This window comes from Labeo rohita, chromosome 24 (genome assembly GCF_022985175.1).
Source record: "Labeo rohita strain BAU-BD-2019 chromosome 24, IGBB_LRoh.1.0, whole genome shotgun sequence".
NCBI lineage: Eukaryota > Metazoa > Chordata > Actinopteri > Cypriniformes > Cyprinidae > Labeo > Labeo rohita.
Window position 1 is genome coordinate 5,084,503 of NC_066892.1, and position 14,254 is coordinate 5,098,756.

The 14,254-nt window shown below is 31.8% G+C and overlaps 1 protein-coding gene across 3 annotated transcripts in view; it reads left to right on the top strand.

Moving 5' to 3' along the window:
* Positions 1–14,254, top strand: part of sntg1 (syntrophin, gamma 1) — a 63,405-nt gene that overhangs the window by 14,456 nt on the left and 34,695 nt on the right. For 2 of the 3 annotated variants that reach the window (XM_051098736.1, XM_051098738.1), the window contains exons 2-3: positions 3,043–3,206; positions 13,098–13,147. In XM_051098736.1, the coding sequence (XP_050954693.1) occupies positions 13,121–13,147 (27 nt within the window). In that variant the 5' untranslated portion in view covers positions 3,043–3,206; positions 13,098–13,120. The remainder of the gene's footprint in view (positions 1–3,042; positions 3,207–13,097; positions 13,148–14,254) is intronic. The other variant, XM_051098737.1, reaches the window with a different exon arrangement.

Sequence of the window (14,254 nt, forward strand, 5' to 3'; positions counted from 1 at the left end):
TCGTGCGCTAACATTATGAATCTAAAGGCTGGTCGTATTGTTGGAAACCCGGCGTTTTAATTTGACCATATTGACTGTGTGCTTTGTGTCTTCAGAATCTTTCGTGCAGGGAATGAGGAAGAAAGAGATGAGGCTTACAATAGAAGAGATGTAAATTGCTTTAGATTGTATTGCTCTCAATGTTGGCCACTAAATGCAATTACCAAGATTCAATATTTCTTTTCAAAGTCCTGAAGAAAAGATAAAACCATTACAACTGGGGGATTTATGCATTCTCTAGAAAGCAGCAATGCATGCCTAACCAAGTATTTTCGGATTTGTTCGATTTCACATGCAGAGGCCAAAATGTCTCGTAGAGCAGCTGTTTTACACTGCTTCAAACACTGGAAATGTTTTTTTATCCATTTTATTTTTTCCTTAATTCCATTTTATTTGTTCCAAAGTTCTTATTTTCCATTTTAAATTTTCTGGATTCCATTTTTCCAATTCCATTTTTCTGGACTCGCATGTCCAAGTAAGTAATTAAAATCATGGATTTGTTAGTTTTCACATCCCGAGGTCGAAATGTCTTGTAGAGCAGCTGTTTTAAACTGCTTCAACCACGGAAAATATTATATCCATTTGATTTTTTTCCACAGTTCTGTTTAATTTTTTCTGGATTTCATTTTTTCCATTTTAATTTTTCTAGACTCTGATTTAATGGTTAAATTAAATATAAATATTAATAAAAAGCATGTCAAATTAAATGAAATTATGGATTTGTTAGTTTTCACATTCAGAGGCCAAAATATCTTGTAGAGCAGCTGTTTTAAACTGCGTCAAACACTGGAAATGTTTTATTTATCCATTTTATTTGTTTCCAAAGTTCCGTTTTTTCCTTTAAATTTTTTTTTGGATTCCATTTTTTCCATTTTAATTTTTCTAGACTCTGTTTTGATGGTTAAAATAAATGTAAACATTAATAAAACGCATGTCCAAGTAGGTAATTAAAATCATGGATTTGTTAGTTTTCACATACAGAGGCCAAAATGTCTTGTAGAGCAGCTGTTTTAAACTGATTCAAACACTGAAAATGTCTTTTTATCCATTTTATTTTTTTCCCAAATTCCATTTGATTTTTTCTGCAGTTCCGTTTTTTCCATTTAAAATTTTCTGGATTCCATTTTTTTCCATTTAAATTCTTCTAGACTCTGTTTTAATGGTTAAATTAAATGTAAATATTAATAAAAAGCATTTCCAATTAATTGAAATCATAGATTTATAGTTTTCACATACAGAGGCCAAATTGTCTTGTAGATATTTACATTTCATTTTTCTAGAATCTGTTTTAAAGGTTGAATTAAATGTAAATATTTATAAAAAAGCATTTCCAATTAACTGAAATCATTATGTCTCGTAAATATTTAAATTTTATTTTTCGAGACTCTGTTTTAATGGTTAAATTAAATGTAAATATTAATAAAAAGCATGTCCAATTAGGTAATTGAAATCACTGGAAATGTTTTTTTTTACCATTAAAATTTTTCCCAAATTCCATTTAATTTTTTCCAAAGTTCAGTTTTTCCCATTTAAATTTTTCTGGGTCCATTTTTTCCATTTAAATTTTTCCAGGCTCAGTTATAATGGTTAAATTAAATGTAAATATTAATAAAAAGCATGTCCATTTAATAAAAATGAAGAGGCCAAAATGTCTCATAGAGCAGCTGTTTTAAACTGCTTCAAACACTGAAAATGTTTTTTTTTATCCATTTTTTTTCAAAGTTCTGTTTTTTCCATTTTAGTTTTTCTGTTTTAATGGTTAAATTAAATTGAAATTGAAATTATCCAATTAATTGAAATCATGAAGCTTACACAGTTTAACAGCAATTTATGAAAAGTTTAACAAAAACTAAAACTTTAGGCACTATGAAATACATTTTTACCAAATTCAATTTTAATGGTTTCATTAAATTTTGATAATCTAAAGCATCTCTTAATAACTGATTGAATTAAAGAAAAAAAGATGAATGTAATTTGACAGTTTGCTGCGAAGACCTGAAATGGTAAAATGAAAGTTAAAAAGTATTAGTTTGTATTAGTTTGTTTGTAGTATTTGTATTGTGTAAAATAATATAAAACACTGTAACAATATTGCGTTGAGACTGATATGAATATAATGTTTATATTAATATATTTATATTATATTTAGAGTCAACCAACTCATGAATACATTTCCAAATACATTAATATTAATTATTTTAATTGTTTTATTGCAATCAATCCATGCTAGCTGGATGAATTTGTGCCACACTAATTTGAATGCAAACCCTTTTAAAAGAACAAAAAAAAAAAACAGGCATTTTCTTCCATTTAACTGAAATAGTTCACCTAAAAATCAAACTTTCATCATAATTTATTCTTTTGAAACCATTTCAATAGCTTGCTTCCATGTAGCACAAAAGGAGTTATTCACTGCAGAATTTCCAAGTTGATCTTTACTGTACAATGAAGGTGAATAGGTACCACAGCTATCAATATTTTCAATGAATAACTTAAAAAGGCAAAGGTTTCATATGGCTTTGAAGCACTTAATAATATACCATAACATTCTGTTAAACATCAAGACACGAAGTGGAGTAAATGATGACAGAACTTCATTTTGGATGTTTTTTATTGGTTGAAGCCTATTAATTATTTTTATTTGCATTTTCCACCATTTGAAACCAGACCGATGCAAGTACATTTTAAAAAACAGCTTGACGGATCTCTCTGAATGAAACAGAATGCCCGGGTCTTGATTTTTCCCTGTTTTTAGCGTCTTGAAAGTGCAACGTTCATGGTGGGACATTTAAAAAATGACACTCTGCAACAGCAGGAGATGAAATTAAAGAAACAACTTTTCATAGAAGCTTTCACCGCGCAAACGGTGAAAGCGCAGCACGCTGCCTGCATGCTAATTCGAGTTTGGAGGCCAAAAAGAGCAGAAATATATCAAAGAAAAAAATCTAGATCAACCTTGATAATCAAATCATTGTACCTTACTAATTCCTCATTTTATTCCAGCAGCTCTAGGACTCTGGCTGGGCCTGAGGGCCAAAAACCTTTGGAATAAAGATAGGAAGAAAAGAAAAACATCAGCCCTTAACCAGCATCTGCTAAGACTCCCCTGCCTCCTTCCCCATGGCTTGACCTCCATGCTGTGCTGTGCTGAAGATCTTTCCCTGGAGGTAAGCCGAAAATACCCAGGCCTCTAGCTGGAGCTTGACAAATCGACTCATTTGCTGACTAGGTGATCTTAAAGAAATAGTTCATGGAAGAAACGAACGTTCTGTCATCGTTTACTCACCTTTGTGTCAGTCCAAACAGGCATGACTTTCGTTCTTCAGAGTTTTGAGTGCTACGGTTTGCTCTTTATGGGATTTTTATGGTGCTTTTTCACCCTTATTGAAGCTTGACAGCCACTATAACCGTTCGTTGGGTGAAAAAGAGCAGCGTCAGCATCTCCTCACAGACAAGCTTGTATGCATTTGGAATAATTTTGAATTTAGAGTAAACTGTTCCTTTAAGAACATCTTCGACTTAAATGCGATTTAAACTTCTTTTTCTTCTTCTTCTGGGACCAAGTTTTAAAGCTATGACCACCAAACTCGCGCCAGACCTTCAGACTGGTCTGTTTCAGGGTGCTATATCTTTTCTAACTGATCCGGCTTACGGTTTTTGAAAACCAGACTATCAAAACCACCTAAAATCCCATAGACTTTCATTGAGGGGGTGAAAACTTTTACACAAATAGACAGACAGTATGGTGCATCTAAGCTGTTTATAGCTATAGCAAAGCTTAACAACTCCCTACTTAAAAAAAAAAACAGATAAAACCAGCCTAAGCTTTAGCTGGTCTCACAGACTGGTTTTAAAGTGGTTTAATGTAGTTTTGGCCATGTTTTTGCTCGTCAGGCTGGTCTTTGCTGGATAAGGGCAGCCAAGGTTAAACCAGCTAAGACTAGACAACCAACCTAGGCTATGCTAACACACTAGCAACATGATAGTAACTCGCTAATCATGCTAACAACTGCTAGTAACTTGATAATCATGCTAGTAACATGCTACTAACTTGTTAACCATGTTAGAAACATGCTAGCAACATGCTAGTAAATTACTAATCATGTTAACAACATGTTAGTAACTTTGCTAGTTATACTAGCAACATGCTAGTAACTTGCTAATCATGCTAGTAACATGCTACTAACTTGCTAACCATGTTAGAAACATGCTAGCAACATGCTAGTAAATTACTAATCATGTTAACAACATGTTAGTAACTTTGTTAGTTATACTAGCAACATGCTAGTAACTTGCTAATCATGCTAACAACAAGCTAGTAACATGCTAATAATGCTGGAAACAGGTAAGCAACATGTTAATCATGCAAACAAACTGCTAGTAATATGCTAATTGTGCTAACCACATGCTAATCATGCTAACCACATGCTAGTAATATGCTAATCATGCTAGAAACATGTTACCAACAAGATAATCATGCTAGCAACATGCTACCAACTTGCTTATTATATTAACAAGATGCTAGGGACTTGTTAGTCATGCTAGCAACATTCTAGTAATTTGTTAATCATGTTAACAAAATGCTAATACATGCAAACCATGCTAATAACTTGCTAATCATGCTAACAACATGCTAATACCTGGCTAATCATGCTATCAACATGCTTGTAACATGCTAATTATGCTAGTAACTTGCTAATCATGCTAACAACATTCTAGTAACATGTTAATCATGCTAGTAACTTGCTAATCAAGCTAACAACATGCTAATAACTGGCTAATCATGCTAACAACATTCTAGTAACATGCTAATCATGCTAGTAACTTGCTAATCAAGCTTACAACATGCTAATAACTGGCTAATCATGCTAACAATATTCTAGTAACATGCTAATCATGCTAGTAACTTGCTAATCAAGCTAACAACATGCTAATAACTGGCTAATCATGCTATCAACATGCTTGTAACATGCTAATTATGCTATCAACATGCTTGTAACATGCTAATTATGCTAGTAACTTGCTAATCAAGCTAATAACATGCTAATAACTGGCTAATCATGCTAACAACATTCTAGTAACATGCTAATCATGCTATCAACATGCTTGTAACATGCTAATTATGCTAGTAACTTGCTAATCAAGCTAACAACATGCTAACAACTGGCTAATCATGCTAACAACATTCTAGTAACATGCTAATCATGCTAGTAACTTGCTAATCAAGCTAACAACATGCTAATAACTGGCTAATCATGCTATCAACATGCTTGTAACATGCTAATTATGCTAGTAACTTGCTAATCATGCTAACAACATTCTAGTAACATGCTAATCATGCTAGTAACTTGCTAATCAAGCTAACAACATGCTAATAACTGGCTAATCATGCTATCAGCATGCTTGTAACATGCTAATTATGCTAATAACTTGCTAATCATGCTAACAACATGCTAGTAACCTGTTAACCATGTTAGAAACATGTTAGTAACTTGATAATCATACTAGCAACATGTTAGTAATTTGCTAATCGTACTAGCAGCAAGCTAGTAACTTGCTAATCATGCTAACAACATGCTAGTAACATGTTAATCATACTAATAACATGGTAGTAATATGTTAATCATACTAGAAACACGGTAACAACATGCTAATCATGTTAAAAACAGGTTAGCAAGTAGATAACCATGCTAGCAACCTGCTTATCATGCTAACAACATGCTATGGACTTGCTAATCATGTTAGCAACATTCTAGTACCTTGCTAATCATGCTAACAACATGGTAGTAACTGGCTAATCATGCTAATGGCATGCTAGTAAAATGCTAATCATGCTAGTAACTTGTTAATCATGCTAACAACATGATAGTAACTGGTTAATCATGCTAATAACATGCTATTAACATGCTAATCATGCTAATAACATGCTAATAATGCTAACAACATGCTAGCAACAAGCTAGTAACAAGCTAATAATGTTATAAAACATGCTAGTACCATGTTAATCATGTTAGAAAAATGCTAGCAACATGCTAATCAGGCTATAAACATGCTAGTAACTTGCTAATCATGCTACAGTCGTGCTAATAACTTGCTAATCATGCTAACAACATGCTAGTAACAAGCTAACAACATTGTAATCAGCCTATAAAAATTCAAGCAACTACATAATTATGTTAAAACATGCTAACAACATGTTAAAACGTGTAAGCAATGTGCTAAATCATGATAGCAACATCAACTTTCATACTTTTACAACTGCTTTAAACTTTCAGACTAGGCTTTCTCAAGCCAACTCAAAGTTTGTTCTCAAACTTTACTCATCTAACTAAATTTGCTGTCATGTTATTAGACAACGTGTTAGGCTCTATTTCTTGTACTGCTCCAGAGAGGAAAGCTGTTTTGTCTACGCACATTGCAATGCAGACAACGTCAGGAATTGTTAGCGACATCTCCCAGAAGGCTTAAGAAATTGTTGCGAGACGCCCTACCAATGAGGTGCCTGTATTAAAATAATGTTGCAGATGAAAAAAAAAAGAAAAAATGGCATACTGCACTGGCCTGTTAACATGCAAATCACATCTCATTTTCACAGAACGGCAAAGCGAGTGAGTCAGTGTGAAACTGTATGAGCTGAATGCCAGGCATGATACTGAGAGAAAGCAAAGCATAGAAACAACACATAGTAAATTATGTAGTCACGGTTAAGAACACCCAACTATATTTCTATTTTTGGTCGTGAGCCACGGCAAATGCGATTTAATGAGCTCTGAATGTATACGAATGACCTTGGTATTGATTTTTAGCTGTGTTGCGCATGGTGTTATTTTTATTAAAGCAGTACTGTAACAATAATACATGGTCATAGTCATATAAAATGCAAAGTGTTGGTGTTTTAAGGCGTGATCTCATGATGCTGGGTTCTAGAAAAAAATAATTAATAATTTTGCATTAACAAAACTAAATGCATACGTTTTGTGACTTTATTTTCATCACAGTTAGATATAGGTTCCCATTCTTTTTGTTGTAATGTGAGAAAATGTACATTTTAAAAAATTATTTAAAGAATTTAGGTTGTCAGAGTAATACATATGTAATGAGAATCACCATTAAAAATAATAAAAATGACAAAATAAATTAATTTAAAAGTCTGATGAGAATTTATGTGCTTCATAATGTCAAAATGCAAAATATCACATTTTTTGCCAAGTGAAATATGACTTAAACATGTTTTGTGACATTATTGTGACTTTATTAAGGTGCTAAAAGATTATTATTTGTGTCATTTTTTAAGCAAACTTTCTGTATCTAGTTTTATGTTATATTGTGTCTTTTATCATTGTTTTTGATGTATTTTTTTTTTATTAGTACTATTATGAAAAAGTGCTTTAGAGACTGCCTTAGGCCAGTATGAAAGGTTCAATGAATTAGTAAAAATGACTTAAACATGTTTTTGACATTGTTATGGCTTTATTAAAGTGCTAAAAGTTTCATATTTGTGTCATTTTTAAAGCAAACATTCTGTATATAGTTTTATGTTTTAGTGTCTTTCATCATTGTTTGTGATATAATGTTTTTTTTATTAGTTATATTATGAAAAAGTCTATTATGAAAAAGTGCTTTAGTGACTGCCTTAGGCCAGTAGGAAAGGATTATTGAATTAATAAAAATGTAATAAATTAAAAAAGAAAACGTTCTACATTCTAATAAACTATTCTTAACAAAGTCAATCACTAAAAATTATTTAAGACTTTTACTTAATAATCGAATGAGAATCACCATTAAAACTAATAAGAATTACAAAATAAATGTAATTAAAATGTCTAAATGTGAATTTAGGGAGAAATGTGCTTCATGATGTCACAAAGCAAAATATCCTAAAATATTTTGGTGAAAAATGACTTGACATTGGTTTAGCTTTATTAAAGCGCATAATGTTTAATTCTTGTGTCATCAACTTTTTGTGTCTAGTTTTATGTTTAGTACCTTTTGTCATCGTTTGTTGATGTAAATATTTGTATTAGTTTCTATTGCCAAAAAGTGCTTTAGTGACTGTCTTAGGCCTTGAAAGCTTTATTAAATTAATAAAAATATATAATTAAAAAAAAAAAAAAAAATCTACATTCTAATAAACTATTTTTTTATCAAGGTGATTAAAAATAATTTAAATTATTTACTTTAATAATCAAACGAGAATCACAATTAAAAATAATAAGAATTACAAAGTAATTGAAATTAAAATATTTCATTGCAAATTTAGGGATAAATGTGCTTCATTATGTTACAAGGCAAATTATCCTACATTTTTTTAAGATGATAAATGACTTTAACATGTTTTTGACATTGTTATGGCGTTATTAAAGTGCTAAAAGTTTCATATTTGTGCCATTTTTAAAGCAAACATTCTGTATATAGTTTTGTTTTAGTGTCATCATTGTTTGTGATATAATGTTTTTTTTATTAGTTATATTATGAAAAAGTCTATTATGAAAAAGTGCTTTAGTGACTGCCTTAGGCCAGTATAAAAGGTTCAATGAATTAGTAAAAATGTAATAAATTAAAAAAGAAAACGTTATACATTCTAATAAACTATTCAAGGTCAATCACTAAAAATCATTTAAAACATTTACTTTAATAATCGAATGAGAATCACCATTAAAACTAATTAGGTGAAAAAAAACAAGCATGTTTTTGACATTGTTATGGCGTTATTAAAGTGCTAAAAGTTTCATATTTGTCTACTTTTTAAAGAAAACTTTCTGTATATAGTTTTATATTTTAGTGTCTTTTATCATTGTGATGTTTTTTGTTTTTTTTGCTTTCTATTGCCAAAAAGTATTTGTGACTGCCTTAGGTCACTATGAAAGCTTCATCAAATTAATAAAAATGTAAAATTAAAAAGAAAATTCTACATTCTAATAAATTATAATTATCAAAGTAATTGATTAAAAACTATTTAAATCGTTTACTTTAATAATCGATTGAGAATCACCATTAAAAACAATAAGAAATTAAGTGAAATTATATCCGAATGCGAATTTAGGGATAAATGTGCTTCACAATGCCACAAACCAAAATATCATAGCATGTTTTGTAACCTTTTTATGGTTTTATTAGAGTGTTAAAAGTTTCATATTTGTGTGTAAACTAATTTTCTCTGCTAGCATAATGTTTTATCTTATGCAGTGTCTTTTGTCATTGTTTGTGACATGCTATGTTAGTTTATTAGATTCTATAGCCAAAAAGTGCTTTAGTGACTGCCTTAGGCCTCTATGAGAGCTTCATCGAATCAATAAAAACATAATGAATATTTTTAAAATGTTCTACATTATAATAAACTATTGAATGGCCTTCTGCATTTATTCCTCAGCTGCATCTTTGATAGATGACAATGAGAGTGATTTCATTAGCCACACGTTAAACTTATTGGCTTTTCTCGGCCCGTACGAAGGAAGCTGCGGATGGCACGCGAGTGGAAAGACCTGTAGACCTCATAGAGATGTTTATTAGGGAACACTCGTTCTTGCCACGCCGATGAATTATTCATAAAGCCGCTGTCTGAAGGCCTTGTGTATTCTGCCAGGACTTTCTTAGCTGGAATCGATCCGTGGTGGAAATTCTGAGCGATCCGCGACATCTCCTCCGGCTCAGAGGTTTTAAAGGGCCATGTAGCTCATTTTGACAGATGGCACTCAAGAGGTACTCACCATCGCTGCTTTGGAGACACATATCCTCTCCGTTATGAGCCTCAGATTGCTATTTCCTCTTAAGTGCACTCCATGTGAGGACAAAGTTCATAACTGAGGCGGCTTTTTGTCAATTTCTGATATATAATGGGGAATTTGGAATCTCGCTTATGAAGGTATCTTATGGCATATGCCACTTCTGGTGAAATCCTCCAACATTTTAGCATTCAAGCACTCTTAGAGTAAAAACACACTGATTAAAGTGGGAAAAAATAGTCGGGTTGTCATTGCGTTCGAAATATCGACAAAATATAGAGAAAACTATTGAAACTTGTTTCTGCCACAAGATATAAAAAATGCAAATATAAAAAGGTAATTGCAACATTTTCTCTCACAATTCTGACTTCTTCCCTTGTATTTCTGAGATATGAATGTGCAGTTCTGAGGAAAAAAAGTCAGAACTGTGAGATTTAAAAAAGCACAATGACCTTTTTGTTTATTATGTGGCTACAAAAAATAGAATTCTAACTGCATATATATAAACTCAGAATTCAGAAAAAAATATGTCGGAATTGTGAGTTATAAATTTAGAATTGTGCGATACAAACTTGCAATTTTGATTAGATAAATTTCTAATTGCAAGAAAAAATTGGAATTGTAAGATAAAAAGTCACAATTACCTTTATTATTTTTTATTCTGTGGTGGAACAAAAAATGCATTTGTGAGAAAATAAGTCAGAAGAGCAAGATACAAAGTCAGAATTGTGAAATATAAACTCAGAATTTGAGATATAAACTTTGAAAATAAAAATCATAACTGTGAGATAAAAAGCAATAACCTTTTTTATTTGTTATTATTTGGTGAAAACAAAAAAAATGCAATTGCAAGATATAAACTGAATTTTTGAGATCGGAGTTGTAAAAAGTCAGAATTGTAAATTCATGATTTAAACATGCAGTTGCGAGAAAACATCCAAAATTGTGAGATAAAAAGTCATTTACCTTTTTAATTATTTATTATGTGGTAGAAAAAAAATTATTTTGAGGTGTAAACTCCAATTTAAGAGATATTAACTCAGAATTGTGACATAAAACGTGATATAAACTTTTGTGAACTGTGAGATAAATTTGTGTTTGCAAGGGGAAACAAAAGTCGGAATTGTGAGAGGAAAAGTCACAGTTACCTTTATTATTTTCTTCTGTGGTGGAACAAAAATGCATTTGTGAGATATAAACTCAGATTTCTGAGAAAATAAGTCAGAATATCAAGACACAAAGTCAGAATTGTGAAATATAAACTCAGAATTTGAGATATAAACTTGCAGTTCTGAGAAAAAAAGGCAAAATTACAAGGTATAAACTCTGAGAATAAACATCATAACTGTGAGATAAAAAGCAATAACCTTTTTTATTTGTTATTATTTGGTGAAAACAAAAAAAATGCAATTACAAGATATAAACTCTACTTTTAAGATAAAAATTTGGAATTGTAAATTCATGATGTAAACGTAGTTGTGAGAAAAAATCCAGAATTGTGAGATAAAAAGTCAATTACCTATTTTTATTTTTTTTATTATTATAGTACTAATTGTGACATAAAACGTGATATAAACTTTTGTGAATTGTGAGATAAATTTGTGTTTGCAAGGAAAAGAGATACAAACTTGCAATTCTGAGAAGAAAAGGCAGAATTGCACGGTATAAACTTTGAGAATAAATGTCATAACTGTGAAATAAAAAGCAATAACCTTTTTTATTTGTTATTATTTGGTGAAAACAACAAAAAAAAATGAAGTTGGAAATATAAACTGAATTTTTAAAAAGTATGAAGATATAAAAAGAGATAAAAAGTCGGAATTGTAAACTCATGATGTAAACATGCAGTTGCGAGAAAAAATCCAGAATTGTGAGATAAGTCAACTACCTATTTTTATTTTTTTATTATGTGGCAGAAAAAACTGAATTGTGAGATGTAAACTCAGAATTCTGAGAAAGTAAGTCAGAATTGTGAGATAAAAAGTCTTAATTACATTTTAAACTTTTCATCCCGTTGCAAAAACAAGCTTCCACAGAAAACTGCCAAGACAGAACTGTAATCCCTGCATATTTGCCCCGCTGAGTGGTTTCAGACTGTGCAAATTATGCGATTGTTCTGATTAAATGTGCTCGGCTGGTTGTGATTTTAATTTGAGCTACTCTGGGAGATGAAACGGCAGAAGTGATTCCTCTGCGAGACAATCTTCAGGACGGATTAAATTCTAGCGCTCACTAGTACTTCAAGTACACAAGCAGCATTTTAATGCTAAACGACAGGAGCGCTGTGGTCAGCCACTGCTGTGTGATTCCTTTTGCAATATGAATTATTAAGACGTTTATAAAGCAGCACTGGAATAACACAGCAGGAAACACCTCCAGTGATTTATTTATCCTGTACAAATAAGTATCATTGTGTACCGAAAATCTGTTGCTGGGCGAATGTTACAAACAGCATGTCTGAGTCATATTTCATCCTAAAATCAAATGAAATATATATTTTTTTATAATCTTTTTTTTTGTGATATTTGCCGTCTGTGTCCATTAGAATCGTATTTACATTTAGTCATTGAGCAGCTGCCCCTGGATTATTATTATGATTCAATTGTTATGCCGAGCTTCGCTATGGTTTGACATTCATCTTACATCTTCATAACAAAGATATTATTATCACTTGTTGGTTTAATAACATTAACACCAGCCCTGACCACAGGGTTTGTTTGAATGCCATACTCTTATTGCACAATGAAGCGTTCAAGCAGACCGTGTACAGCAAACTAGAAATTGCGGTACATGTTCAGAGACCATCCCAAACAGGCTGATATATTGTTTGACAATAACTCTCACTGAATTATTTAGTAGGCCTCCGAGCAACTTGAAATGCCACATTTGCATTCGTATTCAGAAGTGGTTATTGCTTTCCGGTTGGTTAATCTGCTTTGCCATCCACATGTTAGTGACAAAATAAAAACGTAACACTTTTAGGAGTTTCAGAAGAAGCTTTTTACACCGAATATCAAAGCGCGTCCTCTTTGGCTATGCATGTCCAGATGCTGCTGTTATTTGTCAAAACAAATTTGCTGTGAAGAGTTTTGATTAAATTTCGGCACATCTAAGTGCGCTTTCATGCAAGGCAAAGTTGTGTATTTCTCCCGCACTAAGCAGTGATTAATTTCAAATGCATTTTCATTTATCTATAATGAATTTTTCTTTGCTTTGCAACATATGCAAGTTTCACTGCAAACAGCATTTATCATTTGAAGGTCAATAACGTTTAGTTTCGCGAATGCAACGTGTCCTAATTACATGATTTGTTATTTTTTTTTCATGCTCTCCAAGGGCTGTTTCTCTGACCTTAGCACATGGATTTCAAGACTTCAAATGAAGAGGTAAGCATTGCTTTGTTATTTTACATAAAGTAGATAAAGTAGTTTTCCCGTACGACTTGTAACAGATCTATTTCAGCGGTATTTGTTGAACAAAAACTCTATCTAAATAAATGCTCACTGAAGTTGTGGAGGGAGGCAGGAGCACATCGATCAAATAAATGGATTTGTCGACTTTCCACTGGGGAACAAAGATGTTAGGTCAAAACCGATTGCTTTAATTCCCCTGTCTGCAGACTGGGAAAGAGTTATTTAACAGACAACAGATTTACAGTTCTTTCTCTGAAAAGCTTTTAATTTTCTGATGACAATAAGGACTTAATGTTAGGTTGACGATCTGTCACAGAAAGTAAAAAGCCACATGCCATCTAGTTATAAATACAATTGTGATCCTAGACCACAAAACCAGTCATAAGTAGCACGGGTACATTTGTATAATACATTGTCTAAATGATCAATTTTTCTTTTATGCCAAAAATCATTAGGATATTTATATTTTGTAAATTTCCTACTGTAAATATATCAAAAGTTACTTTTTGATTAGTAATATGCATTGCTAAGAAATTAGTTTGGAGAACTTTAAAGGCAATTTTTTGTTGCACCATCAGATTCCAGATTTTCAAACAGTTCTATCTCAGCCAAATATTGTCCTATCCTAACACCATACATCAATTGAAAGCTTATTTATTCAGCTTTAGATATGGTGGAAATCTCAGTTTCAAAAAGCTGACCCTTATGACTGGTTTTGTGGTCCAGGGTCACAATTAAACTCTGTAAAGATATGTGTTAATGATTGACTGAATAATCAATAGTTGGCTGTTTTGAGAGTGTCCTTTGCCGTCATTAATCTAAATCCTTTGCTGTTTTATGTTTTGATGTATATCTATCTATTAGACGGCTCTTGATTTTGATTGGTCAACAGCACCTTCCAGTGGTCAGATATTTCCTTACCATTATTATTGTTCGTGAAAGAAATACATTATATTAAATTTTTGTTATGCATTATATAGTAAGCAGTTATAAACATATTTTAAATGAATGTCATTTGTGTGTACTAGTATAACTCTTAAAAGGAATAGTTCACCCAAAAATGAAAATCTGCTGAAAATG